The sequence below is a fragment of the Carcharhinus amblyrhynchos genome, chromosome 1 (assembly GCF_965287045.1).
Source record: "Carcharhinus amblyrhynchos chromosome 1, sCarAmb.v2.hapA, whole genome shotgun sequence".
In the NCBI taxonomy this organism is placed as follows: Eukaryota; Metazoa; Chordata; class Chondrichthyes; order Carcharhiniformes; family Carcharhinidae; genus Carcharhinus; species Carcharhinus amblyrhynchos.
The window spans coordinates 101,560,070-101,581,383 of record NC_137324.1 but is presented as its reverse complement, the minus strand read 5'-3'; the positions used below and the strand labels follow the sequence as shown (position 1 = coordinate 101,581,383).

The 21,314-nt window shown below is 40.7% G+C and overlaps 1 protein-coding gene across 1 annotated transcript in view; it reads left to right on the top strand.

The window, feature by feature from the left end:
* Positions 1-21,314, top strand: part of ncapg (non-SMC condensin I complex, subunit G) — a 60,820-nt gene that overhangs the window by 18,831 nt on the left and 20,675 nt on the right. The window contains exons 10-17 of the mRNA XM_080189706.1: positions 86-209; positions 1,229-1,318; positions 4,659-4,838; positions 8,509-8,619; positions 11,545-11,664; positions 13,992-14,231; positions 16,870-17,051; positions 19,330-19,504. Coding sequence (XP_080045832.1) covers positions 86-209; positions 1,229-1,318; positions 4,659-4,838; positions 8,509-8,619; positions 11,545-11,664; positions 13,992-14,231; positions 16,870-17,051; positions 19,330-19,504 — 1,222 coding nt within the window. The remainder of the gene's footprint in view (positions 1-85; positions 210-1,228; positions 1,319-4,658; positions 4,839-8,508; positions 8,620-11,544; positions 11,665-13,991; positions 14,232-16,869; positions 17,052-19,329; positions 19,505-21,314) is intronic.

Genomic DNA, 21,314 nt, shown 5'->3' with positions numbered 1-21,314 from the left:
AGAGAAAAGGAGACCTGACTGAGGAGGCAGTCTCCATTTTAATGCTTACTCTTTGAAATTCTAATTATGTAGCTTAATTTACTAGGAAGTGCCTGGTCTCCACATTGCAAGAAATTCTGATTTTGTCCAACACACCAAGTTCCCTTATTGCATTATTGATGGAACAATTGCTACGCATCCAGAAGAATGATGACCGAAGGATTCGTCTGGTAAGAGTGCAGTTTTGCTATGATTTTTTTAGTTGTGACAAAAATGAATGCCTTATTTAACATGGTGAATTTTATCATTTTTTTTTTCTTTAGTTTAAAAACAAGCACTATAGCTACATATTTTCAACCTGGGCAACTCCTTTTGCTTCATTTTTGCACCTTTTGTGAGTTGAGAACATCCAGCAGAATTGGCCAATTTCAAAACACCTGAAGACTTGATTGTCAGTAAGAAAGTGCGTGTAACACCGAAGATGCCAATGAGTCTGTTTGCACTCTTCCCACTGTGGCATAGTAGTAACCCACTAGAATATCATAAAACTGGATTGATGAGTACTGGAAGAAATGTGGCCACAAAGGCACACTCTGGCTCTGCCCTAACCTGCAATTTGATAAGGGCAGCCTGGGACTGGGCTATTTACAGGTGAATTGTGGCATGACTGACAAAATTACATCCCACTCTGCCTACTCCTGATTTCTCCATGCTTGCCACTTATTTACAAAGTCCCACATCCTGGGAAGTGCAATACAAAGCAATCTTGATAGAAATGGCCTTCTATAAGTCAGCCTAGAGACACACTGCAGTTCACAACTCAATATTGTCAACCTTCTAATACATGGTTCCTGGGGGTACAATTTTGAAAGTCCACTATTAGACGATAAGCTGGGTTCACTGCCTTCATCTCTTGAAGAATGAGTGGCTCAGTTCAGAATTCTGCACCATGCATAACATTGCAAAACCTTAGAAAATTCCATCCAACTATGGCAGGCTGGAACTGGCGGAACCATCAACAGGAATATATTGGCCTGCTGCCGTTGTCCTTCTAGACGGTAGCTGTTGTGGATTTGGAGCCTTGACTGAGTTCCTGCAGTGTATCTTGTTGATTGTACACACTGCTGCCATCATGCAGTGGTGTTTGGTGAGAATAAATATTTGTGGCTGGATACATTCGGAATTAAACCTGACTGTGTTGTATGACTATATGGTTGTGTTTTAATTGTTGTTTTATTTAATACCACAGGTTGCAGAGATAATATCAGATGTCCGAGAACCAGTTGCTCAAGTTGAAATACCAAAAAATGCTGATGAACAAAGGAAGAGACAAGTTGAGGTATACATTTTGAGGATTATGGCTATGCATTGTTTGGTAATATGAATTATTATTTAAAAACCAGAAAAAGAACCTTTATAGTTTTTTATACAATAGACACCACTGATTTACAAATTAAATAATGTACAAGATTTGAAAACTGAAGAACTGATTGATTTGTTAGTTATAGATTTTGGAAGATTAGTTTGTTTTAATTGCTTTTGAGAGAATTTTTATGGTGCCCTCTAATTGTAATGAAACATCCCTTATCAACTAGGCATAAGGGAAACCAATATTGAGCCAGAGACAGGTTGAGAACAGTTCTCATGTTATGATTAGGTCCATAACCATTTGGAAATCATAATGAAGAGCCAGGCTAATGGTGTTAAGATACAAAGGGCAAACTGAAACCTAAGTCTGAAGGAATTTGGCTTGAATTAACACAGTGGCTTAAGAGCAAAGAAGTACAGATTTGGCACCATAGCCTAAAGGTTATGCGTGCAACATAGTCAAGAGTTCAAATCCCAAAATGAAAACTTGTGATATTGAGTTCAGTAAATCTTGCATTGTAACTTGGCAAAAGAAAACGATAGACTCAAAATATCAAGCTGTGCTCCCATCCAATTGATGTTGCAATCATAAGATAGAATAGACTGAATGCCCTTACAAGGCAGTCTAGAAGATCACTCATTTTTAAAAACGGAACAATAATAATTGCTATTCGGAGGCATAATTATCAAAGTAACTGCAGAGTTTTGAAAGACGTTCTTCAGCAAACAACTTTCGGTTATATATAAAATAAAATGAAATGCTGGAAATGCTCAGGTATGGCAATAACTATTCAGGTCAATGAACATAGGAACAGGAGTAGGCAAGCTTGTTCCACCATTTAATTAGATCGTGATTCATCTGTGGCCTAACTTTATGTACCTGCCTTTGGCCTATATCCATTAATACCTTCACTTAACAAAGAATTAGCTCGGATTTAAAGATGGCAGCTGATCTAGCATCAACTGCCGTTTGTGGAAGAGGGTTCCAAACCTTTGTGTGTGTAAGTACTTTCTAACATCACTCCTGAATGGTCTGGCCCTAATTTTTAGATTATGCACCCAAGTAATAGAATCTTCAATCAGTGGAAATAGCTTATCTTTATGTACTCTGTTTTTCCTGTTAGTATAAGAACATAAGAAATAGGAGCAGGAGTAGGCCATCTAGCCCTTTGAGCCTACCCTGCCATTCAATAAGAATCATGGCTGATCTGATAGTGGTTCAGTTCCACTTACCCACCTGCTCCCCATAACCCTTAATTCTCTTATTGATCAAAAATCTATCTACCCGTGACTTAAACATATTTAATGAGGAAGTCTCCACTGCTGCAATGGGCAGAGAATTCCAAAGATTCACTACCCTCTGGGAGAAGTTGTTCCACCTCAACTCTGTTCTAAATTGACTCCCCCTTATTTTGAGGCTGTGCCCTCTAATTCTTGTTTCCATTCTAAGTGGAAATAATCTCTCTGCTTCTACCCTGTCTAGCCCATTTTGTTATCTTGTATGTCTTTATAAGATCTCCCCTCAGCCTTCTAAACTCCGAGTACAGGCCCAATCTACTCAATCTCTCCTCATAAGCTAATCCTCTCATTTCTGGAATCAACCTGGTGAACTTCCTCTGCACTCCTTCCAAAGCCAATATATCCTTTTGCAAATAAGGGGACCAAAATTGCACACCGTACTCTAGTTGCAGCCTCACCAGTACCTTGTACAATTGCAGCAAGACCTCCCTGCTTTTCTACTCCATCCCTCTTGCGATGAAGGCCAACATTCCATTTGCCCTCTTGGTCACCTGCTGCACCTGCAAACTGAGTTTTTGTGATTCATGCACAAGGACCACCAAGTCCCTCTGCACAGTAGCATGTTGTAATTTTTCACCATTTAAATAATAGTCCATTTTACTATTATTCCTTCCAAAGTGGATAACCTCACACTTGCCAACATTATACTTCATCTGCCAGATCCTTGCCCACTCACTTAGCCTATCCAAATCTCTCTGCAGACTTTCCAGTCCTCCATGCAATTTACTTTCCCACTCATCTTTGTGTCATCTGCAAACTTTGTTACCCGACACTCTGTCCCCTCCCCCAGATCATCTCTGTATATGGTAAACAGTTGAGGCCCCAGCACCAATCCCTGCAGCACGCCACTAGTCACCAACTGCCAACCAGAAAAGCACCCATTCATTCTAACTCTCTGCTTTCTGTTAGCTAGCCAATCCTCAATCCACGCTAACACTTTATCCCAACTCCGTGTACCTTAATCTTATGCAGCAACCTTTTGTGAGGCACCTTATCGAATGCCTTCTGGAAATCTTAAAAACACCACATCCACCGGTTCCCCTCTGTCAACCGCACTTGTTACATCTTCATAAAAATCCAGTAAATTCGTCAAACATGACTTTCCCTCCACGAATCCATGCTGCGTCTGCTTGATTGAACCATTCTTTTCTCGGAGTTCTGCTATTTCTTCCTTAATGATGGATTCCAGCATTTTCCCAACTATGGATGTTAAGCTAACCGGCCTGTAGTTACCCACCTTTTGTCTACCTCCTTTTTTAAACAGTGGCGTTATGTTAGCCATTATCTTGAAGAATTTGGTCAGATCACCCCTTAATGTTCTATTTTCTAGAGAAAATAGGTCTAATTTGTATAATCTCTCTCGTAATTAAACCCCTGCAGTCTAGACATCATTCTTGTAAGCCTGTGATGCTACACTCCCTCCAAGGCCAATATGTCCTTCCTAAAGCATGGTGCTCAGATTTGCTCACAGTACTCCAAGTGGTGTCTTAGATTTATTTAACGGGGCTTTGAATTCTTTTTGGGCATGAGGCCGCTCTCACCAGTAAAACAGGGTTGAAAGAATACGAGGCATGAATCAGATTTTTAGCCTCCCATGCAATCTTCCTGGCTCACTACACTATCAACTGGCATGGCGAGCCGGTAAAATCATGTCCTCCTGGGTGGTAGGGGTGGAAAATGCTTGGAGAGTTGTTGTAGTGCATCCTGCATATGTGGCTTTCACTTTTATGATTCATTATCTTGATTAAATTCTTTACAACCAAATATGCTAATGAATGTATTTATCTTGATGTTTATAATATAATATTTTAACTTTACCCATTTTTCATATTACAAACTCAAAATCAATATAATAACTGTCTCCTTTATATGCCGTTGCAATGTCAACAAATTGGAATTGAGAACTAAAGTGATGCATGTAAAATAGGGTGGTTAAAATATTTTTGTCAAGAAAAATAATTTGATAGCTATCATTACAATAGTTACAATCATTTTTCTTTTCTGTTTTGCAGCTTGCCAATATCAAAGTTCAGTTGATAGAAGCAAAGCAAGCACTGGAGGAGAGTATAGCTCAGCAGGACTTCATTCAAGCTTCAGAGCTGAAGCAGAAAATTGAAGAACTAGAAAATTGCAAAATTGAGATGATAAAGGCAGCTGAAGAACCAGAATTCAAAGAAGTTTATACTGAAAAGGTAATTTTTCTTAAAGGTAATGAAAATTTTAATCAACCATAGTAATTGTGAAGATTAAGTAGGTGAAATACCAGTATATGTTAAAGTTATTGACATTTTAGCATGAGTTACTGTCTAATTACAAGACGGTTTTTATTGTGCTTGCCCACTCCACATATTCCCACTATCTACAATTCACTGATTGAGGGGGAGGCGGGGGGGAAAATGCTCATCAAGGTTGTGATAATGTCAGGACTTAGAATGCCAGCCAGCACTTTTGTATCTCAGGTGCTTTGTTCGGCATTTCAAAGTCTGGTGTAGGGCTAGCTGTTCACAAAGAAAAACTCTTATATCCTACTGTTAACATATCCTTTTCCTGTTTCTGCAGCAGTTCTTTTCAATAGCCATTATAAAAGGAACTACTAACTAACATTTTCTATATTATTTGATCCCAACAGATTTTGGTATGCCAGTTTGGAATTTATTTTTAAATTTGAAAGTTTAAACAAGAAAACCCAGTTACCAGTTTTTGTTTTGTGGTAGTAAACCAAAGTATCTTCCACTTTTGTGGATGGCAGAGCTATTTAGATCCCATTACTGGGATAGTTTCAATGTCTAATTTCATAGATGAAAACCTGGTGATCTGCTGTAAAAGCTGTTTATGGTCATTGAAAAACGTTTTTGTGAAAGGACCAAAAAAAAATTCCGAATAATGAATGGCTTATTAAAAGTAGTGTTCAACGAGTTAAACTAAGCTAAGTATTTGACTTTTTTTTATTCTTTCATGGATATGGGTGTTGCTGATAAGCGCAGCATTTGTTGACCAACTCTGTTTGACCAGCAGTTTGGTGCTGGGAAATGAGCCAGACCAGGTGCTAGACTTGGAAGTTGGTGTGCATTTTGGTGATAGTGACCACAATTCGGTTACGTTCACCTTAGTGATGGAAAGGGATAGGCATGAACTTCGGGTCAGTAGTTTTAGCTGGGGGAAGGGTAATTATGAGGCTATTAGGAGAGAATTAGGAAGCATAGGTTGGACTAGGAGACTACAGGGTCTCGGAACATCCGAAATGTGGAGTTTTTTCAAGGAGCAGCTACTGCGAGTCCTTGATATGTATGTCCCTGTCAGGCAAGGAGGAATTGGTTGAGCTAGGGAACCGTGGTGCACTGAGAAAGTTGGATCGCTGGTTAAAAAGAAGAAGGAGGCTTATGTCCGGATGAGACTTGAGGGCTCAGGTAGTGCACTAGAAAGCTTTAGATTGGCTAGGAGGGAGTTAAAGAGTGAGTTAAGAAGGGCTAAAAGAGGACATGAGAAGACTTTGGCTGATAGGATTAAGGAGAATCCTAAGGCGTTCTATAGATATGTTAAGAACAGAAGGTTGGTTAGGGCATGATTGGGGCCAGTTAGAGACAGCAGTGGGAATTTGTGTGTGGAGCCGGAAGAGATTGGAGAGGCACTGAACCAATATTTCTCTTCGGTGTTCACGCAGGGGGACATAAATGTAGCTGTGGAGAACACTGGGTTACAGGGTTGTAAACTGGACAGTATTGCAGTTGATAAGGAGGATGTGCTAGATATTCTTGAGGGTTTGAAAATAGGTAAGTCCCCTGGGCCGGATGGGATTTACCCTAGGATTCTCTGGGAGGCAAGAGAGGCGATTGCAGAGCCTCTGGCTCTGATCTTCAGGTTGTCGTTGGTCACAGGTATAGTGCCAGAAGAATGGAGGATAGCGAATGTTGTCCCATTGTTTAAGAAGGGGAACAGAGACTTCCCCGGGAATTATAGACCGGTGAGTCTTACTTCTGTTGTGGGTAAGGTTTTAGAAAAAATTATTAGGGATAGGATTTATAGTTATTTGGAGAGTAATGAATTGATTGGAGATAGTCAGCATGGTTTTGTGGAGGGTAGGTCGTGCCTTACTAACCTTATTGAGTTTTTTGAGAAAGTGACCAAAGAGATGGATGGGGGGAATGGAATTGACGTGGTATATATGGACTTTAGTAAAGCGTTTGATAAGGTTCACCATGGAAGGCTTCTGCAGAAAATGCAGATGTATGGGATTGAGGGTGATTTAGGTAATTGGATCAGGAATTGGCTGGCGGATAGGAGACAGAGGGTGGTGGTTGATGGTAAGTATTCAACATGGAGTTCAGTTACGAGTGGTGTGCCTCAGGGATTTGTTTTGGGGCCACTGCTGTTTGTAATTTTTATAAATGATCTGGATGAGGGTATAGTTGGGTGGATTAGTAAATTTGCCGATGACACCAAAGTCGGAGGTGTGGTAGATAGTGAGGAAGGGTGTCTTAGTTTACAGAGGGACTTGGACAAGTTGCAGAGCTGGGCCGAGAGGTGGCGGATGGAGTTTAATGTGGAAAAGTGTGAGGTAATTCACTTTGGCAGAAATAACAGATGTGCAGAGTATAGGGCTAATGGTAGGACTCTGAATAGTGTGGATGAACAGAGGGATCTAGGTGTATGTGTACATAGATCCCTGAAAGTTGGGAATCAAGTAGATAGGGTTGTTAGGAAGGCATACAGTGTCTTAGCGTTTATTGGTAGGGGGATTGAATTTAGGAGTCGCAGCGTCATGTTGCAACTGTACAAGACTCTGGTGCGGCCGCACTTGGAGTATTGTGTGCAGTTCTGGTCCCCACATTATAGGAAGGATGTGGAGGCTTTGGAGAGGGTGCAGAGGAGGTTTACGAGGATGTTGCCTGGTATGGAGGGGAGGTCCTATGAGGAGAGACTGAGGGATTTGAGGTTGTTTTCGTTAGAAAGAAGGCAGCTACGAGGGGACCTTATTGAAACATCTAAGATGATTAGAGGTTTAGATAGGGTGGACAGTGATAGCCTTTTTCCTCGGATGGAGAAAGCTAGCACGAGGGGGCATAGCTTTAAATTAAGGGGTGGTAGTTATAGGACGGATGTCAGGGGCAGGTTCTTTACCCAGAGGGTGGTGAGGGATTGGAATGCCCTGCCTGCTGTAGTTGTAAATGCGCCTAGTCTGGGGGCGTTTAAGAGATCCGTGGATAGGTTTATGGATGGAAAGGGTTTGGTTTAGGTTAGAGGGTCATTACTTTTTAACTGGTCGGCGCAACATCGTGGGCCGAAGGGCCTGTTCTGCGCTGTAATGTTCTATGTTCTAACTCTTGCCCTTGAAGATACTGGTGGTGTGCTGCCACCTTGAACTGCTGCAGTTCATCTGGTATGACTTTTTTATAGCGTTTGGTACAATTGGGTGCTTGCTAGGAGATTTTAGAGGGCAGATGAGAGTCAATCACATTGCTGTGGGTCAGTGGTCACATGTAGGCCATACCAGATAAGGACAGCAGATTTCCTCCTCCTAAAGGATATTAATTAACCAAATGTATTTTTACAATTGATTATAGTTTCATGGGTCACCAAGTCTTTCAATTTCAATTATTAATTAATTGAATTTTAAATCCGCCACCAGCTACTGTGGTGGGATTTCAACTTGTCCATAGCATATTAGCATGTGCCTGTGGATTTCTAACCCAGTGACATTACCACAATGCCACTCTCTCCCCGAACTGCACTGAAGGTACAGGTTTGTTAATATTTGCAGTATGCTGGCTGTTTTCCGTCAGATTCGAATAATTGGCTCATCTTTTGACTTTTCATTGAATAATGCATTTTCATTTGTGTTTTTTCCCTTTTTTAATACAAAAGGATGACCCTGAAACTATGTTAAAATGCTTGATCATATGCTATGAGCTTCTCAAACAGATGGCCATTACAAAGGGAATTGGCTCAACTCTGAATGGAATAACAGAAGCTTTGGTATGTCTTTCACATTACTACTTGGTTTCTTTACTGTAATCTAGATTTCAATTATGTAATAGGAAGCATTAGGTTAGAGCGAATAACAAATACAAAGCTTGCATCCATGTTCCCATTTATTTTTTATATTGATGCCAACAGATTTTGGTGCGCCAGTTTGGAATTTATTTCTAAATTTGAAAGTTTAAACAAGAAAACCCAGTTACCAGTACTGTACTACCTAGACTTCAAAGACTCCCATTGTCAGAAATATGTCTGTCTTTCTTTGAGCTTTCATCAGAAGCACCATTCCCACCAGAATCCCCTACCTGGTTGCATTTAGTTCCATTTTACTTGTGACTTCCATCAGTAGCATTTGTCACAATTTTAAGATTTTTGCCATGTTTGCTTAACTAATTTTTTTTAACAATTCAGAATCTCAATTTTTGCTAAAAGAATTCTACAAGATATGCTCAAAAATATATTAATGACCTGCTCTTAGCTGTTCATACTTCCTTAGCAGAACCTGTACTTTGCTCCAACATAATTGTTGGTACCCATCTGGAGAAGGACAATTGGATCCTTCCCCCTTCTGCTACAAGTTCTTTGTCATCCTGAGAGTATGTTCTTAACCCTGGCATCAGACAGGTAACTTTGCCTTCAGAACTCGTGCTTTTTGGTGCATTAAATCATAGCTATTCCCACTAACTATATTGTCCCTGACTCCAACTACATTCCTTTTCATTCCTCCACTTGAATGGCCTCATGCGGCATGTTGCCATAGTCAGTTTGCTCATCTTTCCTGCAGTCCTTTGCTTTCATCTACACAAGGTGCAAGAATATCAAAGCTGTTGGACAATTGCAAGGTCTGAGGTTCTGTCAGTGTTGCCTTGTGGATCCCCTACCTGCCTCACTCCCAATCACACCCTTCTGTCCCTGATCATAAACCAAATTTGAAATACATAGCATAAGTGATGGGATTTCCTCCTGGAAGTGGGCAAGTAACTATCCTCCACCCTGATGCTTCAGTGTCTAAAGCTCAGATCCCAGCTTAAGTTCCTCAAGCTGCAGGCACTTGTTGCAAATATGGATGGTGTGATCACATGGGTGTCCACCAGCTCTCGCATGCTAGAGCATTACCTGTCCTGCCATCTTAACTTGCTTTATTTAATCCATTAAGTTTAGAAATATGCCATGATTATATAAAATGATTTGACTAGAAAATTTTAATGCTGTACTTGTACCTCCCCAATACCAGTTTCAACTACAAGGTGAGTTGCTATTCCATGGAGTTGACACAAATATGAGGGGTCAAATGGCCTCCTGTACTGTGACCTATGATTCTGTGCTGGCCCTATAACAAAACATTCCGATCCCCCTGCAACATAGAGTTCTACAATGTGTCTCCATTTAAATAGAGAAAGTGCTTCAAACTTGCTAACCATTTACTTACCTGCTTACCTAATTAATGCATGCGGGCTTCATCTGTGAAATCCTGCTGATGGTCTCCAGCTCCCTTTCTCAGACCATTTTGTTTTGTAAAAGGTCAACAATATTATCTCCCCATTCCCTGTCTCACCAAATTCCCAAGCTTACACTGTGTCTCAAGCTACATTCAGTTACAAGCTGTTTCTTGTGCTTGCTTAGGGAAGAAAGCAAAGAACTACCAAAAGACCTTGGTGGAGACAGGTGCAAGATTCTGGTTGAGAGGAAGAAGCATATTAAAAGTTCTGAGTTGTATTGAGGCCATGGGGCTCAGTTGTGTTAGTACTTGACGTTATAATGTGACTTTGTGTTTCAGGAATATATTCCATCAATAGATACTTGCACTCCACAAGATAAGAGCACATGGTGGAGGAGTAATATATTGCCACAGATAAAAGATTGGTTAGCTTATAGGAAGTAAAGAGTAGGAATAAATGCGTCAAAATATGATTGGCAAGCTTGTAACTAGTGGAGTGCCACAAGGATCAGGGTCCTCAACTGTTTTCAATTTATAGCAATGACATGGATGAAGCTACAAATATATGGTAGCTAAATTTACCAAGGATACCAAGGTAGGTAGGAGTGTTAAGTCCTCGGGATGAGGTGAGGTACAGAGTCTGCTAAGGGATATAGACAGTTTTAGGTGAATGGGCAAAACTTTGGTATGTGGAGCATAACGTGAGTAAATGTGAAAAGTCCGTTTTGGCAGGAGAATAGAAAAGCAGTATACTATTTAAATGGAGAGAGATCACAGAACTCGGTGCTGCAGAGGGATCTACGAGTTTGGGTACATGAATCCCCAAGTTAGTATGCAGATATAGCAAATGATTTGGAAAGCAAAAGATAAGTTTTCAGTTATTGCAAGATCAATGGAATATAAAATTGGGAAGTTTTACTGCAGTTGTACAGGGTCTTAGAGAGACCAGATCTGGAATACTGTGTACAATTTGGTCCCCTTATTTGAAGAAAACATATAATTGCTATATAATTGCTAAAGAAGCAGTTCAGAGAAGGTTCATCTTATGAAAAAAGTTGAATAAGTTGGGCCTATATCTATTGGGGATTAGAAGATTGAGAGGTGATCTTATGGAAACAAAAGATTTGAGGGATAGATTGGATACCAGGAGGACTGGATAGGGTGGATATCAGGAGGATGTTTCCTCTTGCATGGGGAAACTAAAACTTGGGAACATTGTTTAAAGAATGAGAAGTCTGTCTTTTAAGATAGAGATTTTGAGTATGGCCTTCTTCCCCAGAAGGAAGTTGAGGGTTATGGTTGCAGGTAGGAAGGTGGAGCTCGGATCACAACCAGATCATTCATGATATTATTGAGTGGTGGAGCAGGCTTGAAGGGCTAAATGGCCATCTTGTTCCTTTTCCTATGGAGGTACTTTGCATTATGTAACTTGTTATTTTGTAAAATTGTCCTGTTTTTCTTACAATATATTTCTGTGATTTTAGATACTTCCCAGTATTGCAAGTGTTAATCCTGCAGTAAGAAACATGGCAGTCTTGTGTTTGGGTTCATCTGTGTTGCACAACAAAGATTTTGCAATTCAGCACCTGCCACTGTTGTTACAGGTAATTAGTAGACTGGTCTTATCAACCTTGCATGATTCTCTGCTTGTGATTTTCTGAAGTACTTATAATGCAATATGGATCAACAAATAGAATTGTTTCATTCAGTCCTGTGTTAATGCATGTTTTTCCATTTTTAATTTTGAAAGAACTTTTATCAAAAAGGAGAATGTATAAACACTCGAATTCTGGGATACTGCTGCATTTGTGGTGGAGGCAAATCTTGGAGGAAAATGGGATGAAGTTTGAGGTGTGTGGGCAGCAGGGTTATCTATAGGGCAGGGTCACTTTGATTTATCGGGGGGGGAAAAAAAACTGTGGGAAGGTACTGTTGCTTGTGGAGTAGCGCGCATGGTTTCCTTTGAATTTGAGGCCCTTTTAATTGGCTTAGAGACTGGTAACCCTTAAATGGACAGGAACCAGTGGGCTCCCAGACCTGGGGATCAATCAGAGGTCTCAACAATGGCTGCTATTCTCTGAGCTACTTCGAAACATCTAATCCGTGTTGTGCGCTCAACATATCAAACACTTTCTGCTTAAAAGCTGTGAATAAGACCTTTGATGCTTTAAAAACATCCATCAAGTCTGCGATTTTACAAAGTCATTTAAGATTTATCTCACTCTTGGTGGAGGCACCTGGCAGAGTATGCTGCAGTTCTGCTGGACCCTTTGCCACAGCAATGCTGAGCTCCATTCTGCTGGGACTACTTAACATCTCCTTTCAATGCTGCCATTTGGTCAGTTGTCAGTTTCTTTGAAACCTTTGAGAGGAGCAGGCTAAAATGGCAAGTTACAGAGTGGGTGCTTCAGCATGCAGATACTCTTTCACCAACAGTTTTTTTTTAAATTTCAATTCAAAAATGATTCCTGCAGTCTGTCTCATTTAATTGTTCCTAGTGAGCCTAATTGGCTATCCATTGTGTGGAATGTGCTACCCTTCAGCCCCGATCCCACCTTTGCTAAAGTGGTTGATGCAGGAAACCAGCATGCCAACTAGTGCCAGTATTTTCAAGCTGTGCCATTCTGGTCTTTAGCAGTGTCTGAAAATGAAGGCCCTTGGGTCAGTTAGCAGTGAAGGGAGAAGAAAGGGACTTATTTTGTGATGTGTAAATAAATTTGAGCAGAAACTGAAAAATAGTTTTCAAAACTGGTGCAATTTGCACTTGCATGGTTATATCTAAAGTAAGAATTCTTGCCTAATCAATCAGGAAGGAGATAATTGAAACTTGTATCATGATCGTTGACCAGGTCATGATCAAAGAACAGATTATAATTTAAACATATTGGGCTGAATTCTTTCCTTTTGCAGTAAGAATTGGGAATTGTCATTTCCTGCCATCACGATTGCACCTGCCCATCTTGTTTCGGCACCTCGCTCGCCCTCCCTCTATTCCACCGCCCCCCCCCCCCCCCCCCCCCCCCCCCCCAAAACTGTATCCACTACATACAGAACTCCTGAGCTCTATCATGCCATGGGAAAGTCTTTGCGATGTTTATAAACAAGTTAAACAAATCATTTTAAAAACATACCCCTATTAAGGGGGCATCAACTTTCAAGATAAACAAACTTGGAGTTCCCTTGACAGTTGAGTTAAAATCCCCTGCTAAGCTAAATCTATTAATTGGGTTTGGAGCTCAGCCAAGCATCCATAACGCAATTCAATTGCAAGCTCAGCTGTCTATTAAATCTTCAAAGGAGTGGAACAGATGTTTAAGCTGTCATTTGATGAAAATATTAAATCTCAGATGACTAATCTCAGTCACATCTAAATATCACCATGTTTCAATGCAGAAGAGCTCTATTGTTTTGACAGTGTGTTCTAATGCACTTGAACACTTCTCTGCTATCCCAAAGCTGATAAGGCTATGTTCTAATAATGATCTTACTAGAATATAGCCCTATCTGCAACCAATGAATGAAAAACATATGTAACTTATCATCCAATGGCATCACATTATAGTTTATGAAGTTGTCAACATCACCTGAACAGTTCCTTACTCTAGACTGTTCTCCCATGGTCTGTGACACCTCTGAGCTGACGTGCACCAGGTCACCTTCAGAAGCTTGCCCAACTCCATCAAAAATATGGGGTCTCTAAAAGGCCCACCCAGCAATGGAGCCAGCAAGGTCAGGAATGCTGATGTGTGGGCTCACAGACTGCCATGTTTCCCATGCTAAAAATTGCTAGCAATCGGAATAGGGGTGAAAATTCCAGAATCAGGCCCCACGTGTCTCCATTTCTGCACACCCGATGTGGGTTTACTGCATGTCAGGACAGGAAAGTATGGCCCAAATTGTCTCAACAAAAAATGTATCTTTTGTATTATAGATTGCTCAACTTGATACGATCAATGTGAAAATCAGTGCATTGCGGGCAGTATTTGACATTCTGCAGGTATTTGGGATTGAAGCTTTCAAACCCAGTCCTCATAAATCCCAGGAAATAGAAAATGAAGAATTGGAGAGTGAACTTGAGAAATCAAAAGATGAGGAACCAAAAGAGCCTGTTCCGGAAACTGACACAGTTAACAGTATCCTTACACTCCTCTTGGGATACCTAGATAATGAGGTATGAATTACAGTGGCTTTTTGAACTGCTTATGGGATTTTCTACATACTTGATGTGAGGTTGTCATCGTGGCATAAGGGATGTTGATCTTGGTTGTGAGATACACATACAAAATATTATTTCTGTGGGCACTCCTTACCTGCGGCACTTCATGCTGTCACATTTTTGACATGCATTTGTAACTATATGCTTGGTTAAATTGGTGAGTTTTACAGAAGGATCAATAGTGGTGACAGAAATGATGAAACAGGGAGTTATAGAATGTGGAACCACACAGGTGACCACCAGTGGTAGAATGAAGCAGGGGTGACAGTGAATGCATAAAATAAAGGAATGAAGTGTTTGGAGGAAGGGGTTGAGGGCTGGAGGATATTTTTGAGATGGAAATTATTAATATTTAAAACAAGATAAGAATTTTCAAGTTGAAGAATTAAATTTAAGGAACTGTGATAATGTAGGTCAGCAAAGACAGGGCGATAGGTGAGTAAGATGTAGTGTGAGATAGAATGTGTGGAGGATGGGAGGCCTGCAAGAGAGAATTGGAATAGTTAAGTCTTGTTGCTAGCTGCCCCTCGGTTCAAGGATGGTGCCTTCTCGGTCATGAATTTCTGCCATCTGACTGACCAGGCTGGTTCTCAACCTGCATATCTTTGAGCACTTGGGACAGGATGTGAGATCTAAAGTAAGGGATTTGCATTCTCTCTTTCTCTGTTGCTACTTTGCCCCATCACTAAGATGTTGGGACAAAAAAGGACAATGCAGAATTGTTGCTATTCTGTTTAACAGGTAGAAAGCTCCTTCCAGTCATTAACGTCAATGCTGCTGTGCTTTGGGCAGAGCTTCCAATTGTTTTTGAAGCATTTTCCTTGCCTTCCCTGGAACGTAGGTCTTTTGAGAGTTGAGAAAACAGGACCAGATGTGGGAAATGGTTTTCAGCCAGCTGGACGATCCAGTCCAACAAAGTTGATTTTGCAGGAGATTTTCCCGAATGCTTATGGAGCTGACTTCTTTGATCAGTGATCATCCCATTGAATTCGGAGAATGTGATGGGAGCATTTCTGATGAAATTTCTCCAGTGTTCTTGTGTGCCACTGCACAATCCCAGTCTCACTGCAGTTGGGAATGTGATGATAGCAGTTGCTCTGCACACTAGGACTTCTGTTGACTTGTGGAGATTTTTGTTATGAAACATTTGCTCCCGTAGTTTGTAGAGGGTTGAGCTGGTGCAGCTGATCCAGAGTTGGATCGCCTCATCAGTAGTGGCTTTTGGAGAAGGGTGGATGCCATGGTATGGGAAGTACCTATTTTGGAGTCTTTCCTTCAGTCTATGTGGGAGGTGGAATATTTGGTTGATCTGTGTGGGTTGATATATATAAATTTTCATACATCGAACTCCATTCCAGAGCATTAGGATCAAATACGTTTTTTACGTTTATTTATTAATCATAAGTAGGCTTACATTAACACAGTGAAGTTACTGTGATGATCCCCTAGTCACCACACTCCAGCGCCTTTTCGGGTACGCTGAGGGAGAATTTAGCATAGCCAGTGCACCTAACCAGCGCGTCTTTTGGACGGTGGGAGGAAACTGGAGCACCTTGAAGAAACGCACGCAAACATGGGGAGAATATGCAAACTCCACACAGATAGTGACCCGAGCAGGAATTGAACCCGGGTCCCTAGTGCTGTGAAGCAGCAGTGCTAACCACTGTGTCATCATGCTGCCAACTTTATCTGGATTTGCTGCTTTTAACCAAGTCCGAAATAAAGTCAACTGTACTAGTCTCCTATGCCCATATCATTAGAGAGCATTGTTGCTACCAGGGCTGGCTCAGTGAAAATGCTAATCAAATATGTGATTTCCTGGAATAAGAACAAGTAGCCTTAATTGCCTGGCAGAACAGCCCAAGGTCGCAACTCAAAAAGGAAGAATTCCCCAAAGATAAAGGATATGTGATAGGAAGGAAGAACCCAACAATATGCAGATCGTAACTTGCAATGCTTTTACAAAAGCACCAGAACTATCTATAGATTAAAGTTAAATGGAAGAATTTCCCTTTGTCCACAGGATGTTTTTTAAGTTGAATCTAGATTTGAATTAATGCCTGAGGTGGTGACAGGCATTGTTTGGAAGCAGACAGAATTTGTGAAGGGCAGGAAATGGAAGCTCAACACTTGTTTATTTTTCTCTTTCTTTGCTTTCAATTGGGATGTTGTGACTGGTGTGGTGGAAAAAGAAGATACAACTGGCTGCATTTTGGCTTATAAGCAAAACATTTCTCAAATAAAAGCAAAATACTGCAGAGGCTGGAATCTGAAACAAGCAGCTCTGACTAGATTTGATATGTTGGCTCTATTCTCTCCCCACAAATGCTGAGAGATCTGTTGAGTTTTTTCAAACATATTTCTCAACTTGCTGTTTTCAACCAAGTCCTCAAAAATTTGCACTCTCTGCGTTATTTACCCCTGACCTCTCAAACCGACTCTTCTCTCTTCCCAGTTGCTTTTCTCTTTATTCTCCTCCCTTGTCTCCTCTAAATCCTTTCTATTACTGTCTGGCAAATCCTTCCTTCTTTGCTCTTTGATCTCTCTCCTCAGTGCGTATAACTTTTGTGCTAATAATTGCTTATATTTTCAGGCAATGGACCTCAGGACTGTAGCTGCTGAAGGTCTTGCTAAATTGCTTTTCTCGGGAAGACTCTCTAGCCCCAAAATTCTTACCCGGCTTATTTTATTATGGTATAATCCTGTGACTGAAGAGGACACTTTTCTTCGACATTGCCTTGGAGTTTTCTTTCCTCTGTTTGCATTTATGAACAGGTTTGTATTTAATTTCCTGTATATGTTGATGAATACTGGTTTTGCCAGAGTTGATGAGGCTGAAAGCCCCACCTGAATGAATTCCGAATTTGACATGCTGAATTTTCTACTGTTGCTTTTGTCTCTGTGCCAAGTCCTTTTTATCAGTAATCTTCTTCCCCTGCACAGCTGATACTTTCTTTCAACTTTAGAATTCTCATTCTACCTGACCATCTCTTTCTGGCATCTTTTCTTCCTTGAAATAGATCTTCTCGTTTGGAAATGCCAGTGTGGCATCACTTATAAGAACATAAGAAATAGGAGCAGGAGTAGCCCATCTAGCCCTTCGAGCCTGCCCTGCCATTTAATAAGATCATAGCTGATCTGAAGTGGATCAGTTCCACTTTCCCGCTTTCTCCTCATAACCCTTAATTCCCTTGTCTATCAGAAATCTATCTACCCGTGACTTAAATATATTCAGCGAGGTAGCCTCCACCACTTCAATGGGCAGAGAATTCCAGAGATTCACCACCCTTTGAGTGAAGAAGTTCCTCCTCAACTCTGTTCTAAACTGCACCCCCCCCCCCCAATTTTGAGGCTGTGCCCTCTAGTTCTGCTATCCTTTCTAAGTGGGAAGAATCTCTCTAGCTCTTTCATTATCTTGTAAGCCTCTATAAGATCCCCCCTCAGCCTTCTAAACTCTAACGAGTACAGACCCAGTCTATTCAAACTCTCTTCATAAGCTAACCCCCTCATCTCTGGTATCAGTCTGGTGAACCTTTTTCTGTACTCCCTCCAAGGCCAATATATCCTTTCTCAAATGCGGGGACCAAAACTGCGCACAGTACTCCAGTTGCATACTCCACTTGTCTCAATTTGTCTACTCTCATTTCACTCCAACAGAACCCTACTCTGAACTTGCAGCACTCCATTCTTTTTGATCCAACGCTAAAATTATCATTAAACCTGTTGACAAGGTTGACACTTGTTTGGTAAACAGATGACCGTCATGGATGCTGAACACTAATCTTCAATACCTCCTTTCCTACCATTGAATATTAGTCATCATGAGCCAGACTTTCTTAAAGCTCCCCTCTTCGGGAGATCACTTTCCAATCACCCATGCCCCCTTCAACTTCTCAGTCCTTCAACCACATAAAGTCCACTTCTCTCCATCCCAAGATACACAAACAGGAACGCAATGGCAGGCCTTCATGTGGCCTATTTTGCACAGTTCTCTTCCCTTCCCTTCAACTTTTCTACCTACATTTCTGTCAGTATGCTGCTGAACAATGTGTACTTACAAGCTCACTGACTACCTTCATTGCTCTTCGCCCACCCTGCTTCTTGCAAGGAATCTTTTCCACTCTCCCAGTTTTTTTGCTTTTGTTGGATGTGTTCTGATCTCACCAATGCTTCTGATCTGTTTTTTTTCCTCCACTGTGGTTGACCAGGTCCTCAACAGTGTTCTTCCAACTTTGCGCACATTTTCTCCCACCTCTCACCCTCATTCCTACAGTAATGATAGGGTTCCCCTTGTCGTCAGCTTCCATCAGTGCCTCCACATTCAACAGATAATCGACCACCGTTTCTGCAGCATCACACCACAACCAAATACATCTTCCTGCCCTCTTTCAGCATTTCTAATGAACTGTTCCATCCACGAAACTTTTGTCCTCCGCTATCTCCAATACATGCTTGCCTTATCACAGCATCTTTCGTGCAAGCACAGAAGATGCAACAGTTGCTGATTCATCGTTACCATTCTCGACTTTCCAAGGTCCCAAACCCTCCTTCCAAGCAAAACATATATTTAATGCGTCACTTTTAATACTATATTCACTGCTAATGATGAAAGAGACCAAATACATATTGGATGATCACTTTGCTGAACACCTCTGTTCATTTGACAGGCCTGACCCTGAGATTACAGTCAGTTACTATATTTTAATTTTCCACCCATTCCTGCTCTAATCATTCTGCACCCTATCTCTTGCATTATCCCAGTGAAGCTCAAGGAACAGTGTTGCAGCTTTCAATTAGAACTTCCTGGAATTGATATTGAGTTCATTAATTTCAGAGATTGTACCTGCAAGCAATGATTCTGCTCTTCATTTAATCAGTTTACCTTCCATCCATAAACCTTCCACTTAATTATTTCCCCCCAGCTCTTAACCTTTTCCTTATTCAATACTTGCTTAAAATCTATTGAATGTGTTAAAAATTGAGAAAGTAAGTATTGTTCAGCAAACTGAAATAGAAATGATGTTTAATATTGTGGAAAACTTGTCTTTCCTAGGAAAAATCAAGAATGTTTTCAAGAAGCATTCCTGCCTACTTTGAGGACTCTGTTCTACGCACCAGCTTCTTCTCCTTTAGCTGAAGTTAATGCACTTAATGTAGCAGAATTTTTTGTGGATCTGACCCGAGCCAGTGAAGTTAATCACCAAAACAAGCAAATACAGGACTATCAGGTATGCAGAATTAAATTTTATTTCATATAGATTGTGCAACTATTCAACACACAGTAATACTTCGTTTAGATAAAGGAAATGAAGTGTATTTCTCTCCCTCCATTCCCCAACAACTGAGTTATGTTTGCTGTAGTTTGTAGGGCATCCATTTGATTAGACACTGTTTAATAAGTGTACTGTTAGATCCTACCCTGCCTCCAATGCAGTGGTGTGAAAATTTGCTGCATTGTATTAATCCAGACCTCAATTAAAGCATTCCAACAGCTGGAAAAAAGTGAAACAAAAAGGCAACTGCAGTTCTGAATTCCTTTGCTATTTTGATCTGAAAATGGTTTAGTACTACACTAAATACATATTGGACTAAATAAATACAATGCTATGTGCATTGGTCGTTCAGTGGTAGAATTCTTGCCTGCATGCGTGAGTTCCCGGGTTCGATTCCCGGTCAGTGCAAAACCTCTTCTTTGTGGGCGGCATGGTGGCACAGTGGTTAGCAGTGCTGCCTCGCAGCGCCAGGGACATGGGTTCGATTCCTGGCTTGGGTCTGCATGCTTGGAGTTTGCATGTTCTACCTGTGTCTCTGTGGATTTCCTCTGGGTGCTCCAGTTCCTTCCCACAGTCTGGAAGACATGCTGGTTAGGTGCATTGACCCGAACAAACACCAGAATGTGGTGACTAGGGGAATTTCACGGTAACTTCGTTGCAGTGTTAATGTTAAGCCTTAGTTGTGACTAATAAATAAACATTTTAGATTTAAATACAGAGTGCATGTTTGTGTTTATAACTTATTATAACACAAATGAGTGCTGAATTACAAGTTTACAGGTGGAGTGTCCAGACTCTCAAAGATCAGGTGTGCGCAATCAACCTGTATTAGTGCTTGTATATTGTAGCAGTGAATAGTAAATTGTTATCACTGAAGGAGGGTACGTTCATTCTATACGTCAGATCAGATGAGACACAGGCTTGCTATAGCAAGTATTGAAGAACCTGTACTATAATTCCTGTCAGAAGGAAATTGGAAACAGTCATATTTGAGAATTTTGGGTTTGTGGTAAGCTGATTTATTAATTCCACTTAGAACTTGTAACTTTTCAATGTATAGCGGTTGTTCTCGGTATGTGGGCAGTACTGACAAGGCTATATTAATTGTCCCTGTTTGCCAAAGCAGCTGTTTGTGCAGCTGAATGGCATGCATTTCAAGAGGCCATTAAAACTGTCAACATAATGTTAGCTGGACATGTGGGAGGCTGACTCCCTCACGTGAATGATATTAATGAAATAGTTGGGTTTTTAACAAGAAGTCAACAGCTTTCTGATTTCAATAATAATGTTCAAGCATATTTTGATCTCGGTTGCACAGCTTCCAATGTTGGGATTTGAACTTGGTTTGGACTATTAGTCTAAAACTTTACTACTACTTTTCCTATTATGTATTTGCGTTCAGAAGTTCTTTGTATATGACTTAAAATTATTGCCTAAAGTTTGTATAGGAGGAGCTCTAGATATAATTTAGGGGAGTCTCATCAAAGTTACTTAAAATAGAATGCTAGTTTTTTTTCCATTCTTCAAATTAATCTATATTTAGTGAGAGACATTTGTTGTGCTTATGGTTGGTCCTATCATAGGATACTCTTGTAAAGCCAATTTATTGCAACTTTAGAAAAAAATCTGTGCCAGTATTTAGTAGAAATTTAGTCTGCTCATTTTGCCAAAACAGCTTTACAACAGGTTTGGGCTGTGCTCTCTCTCTTGGACAGGGCAGTAACATCTTGTGTTGAATGTAATTTATATTTGGTATTCTGGAAAT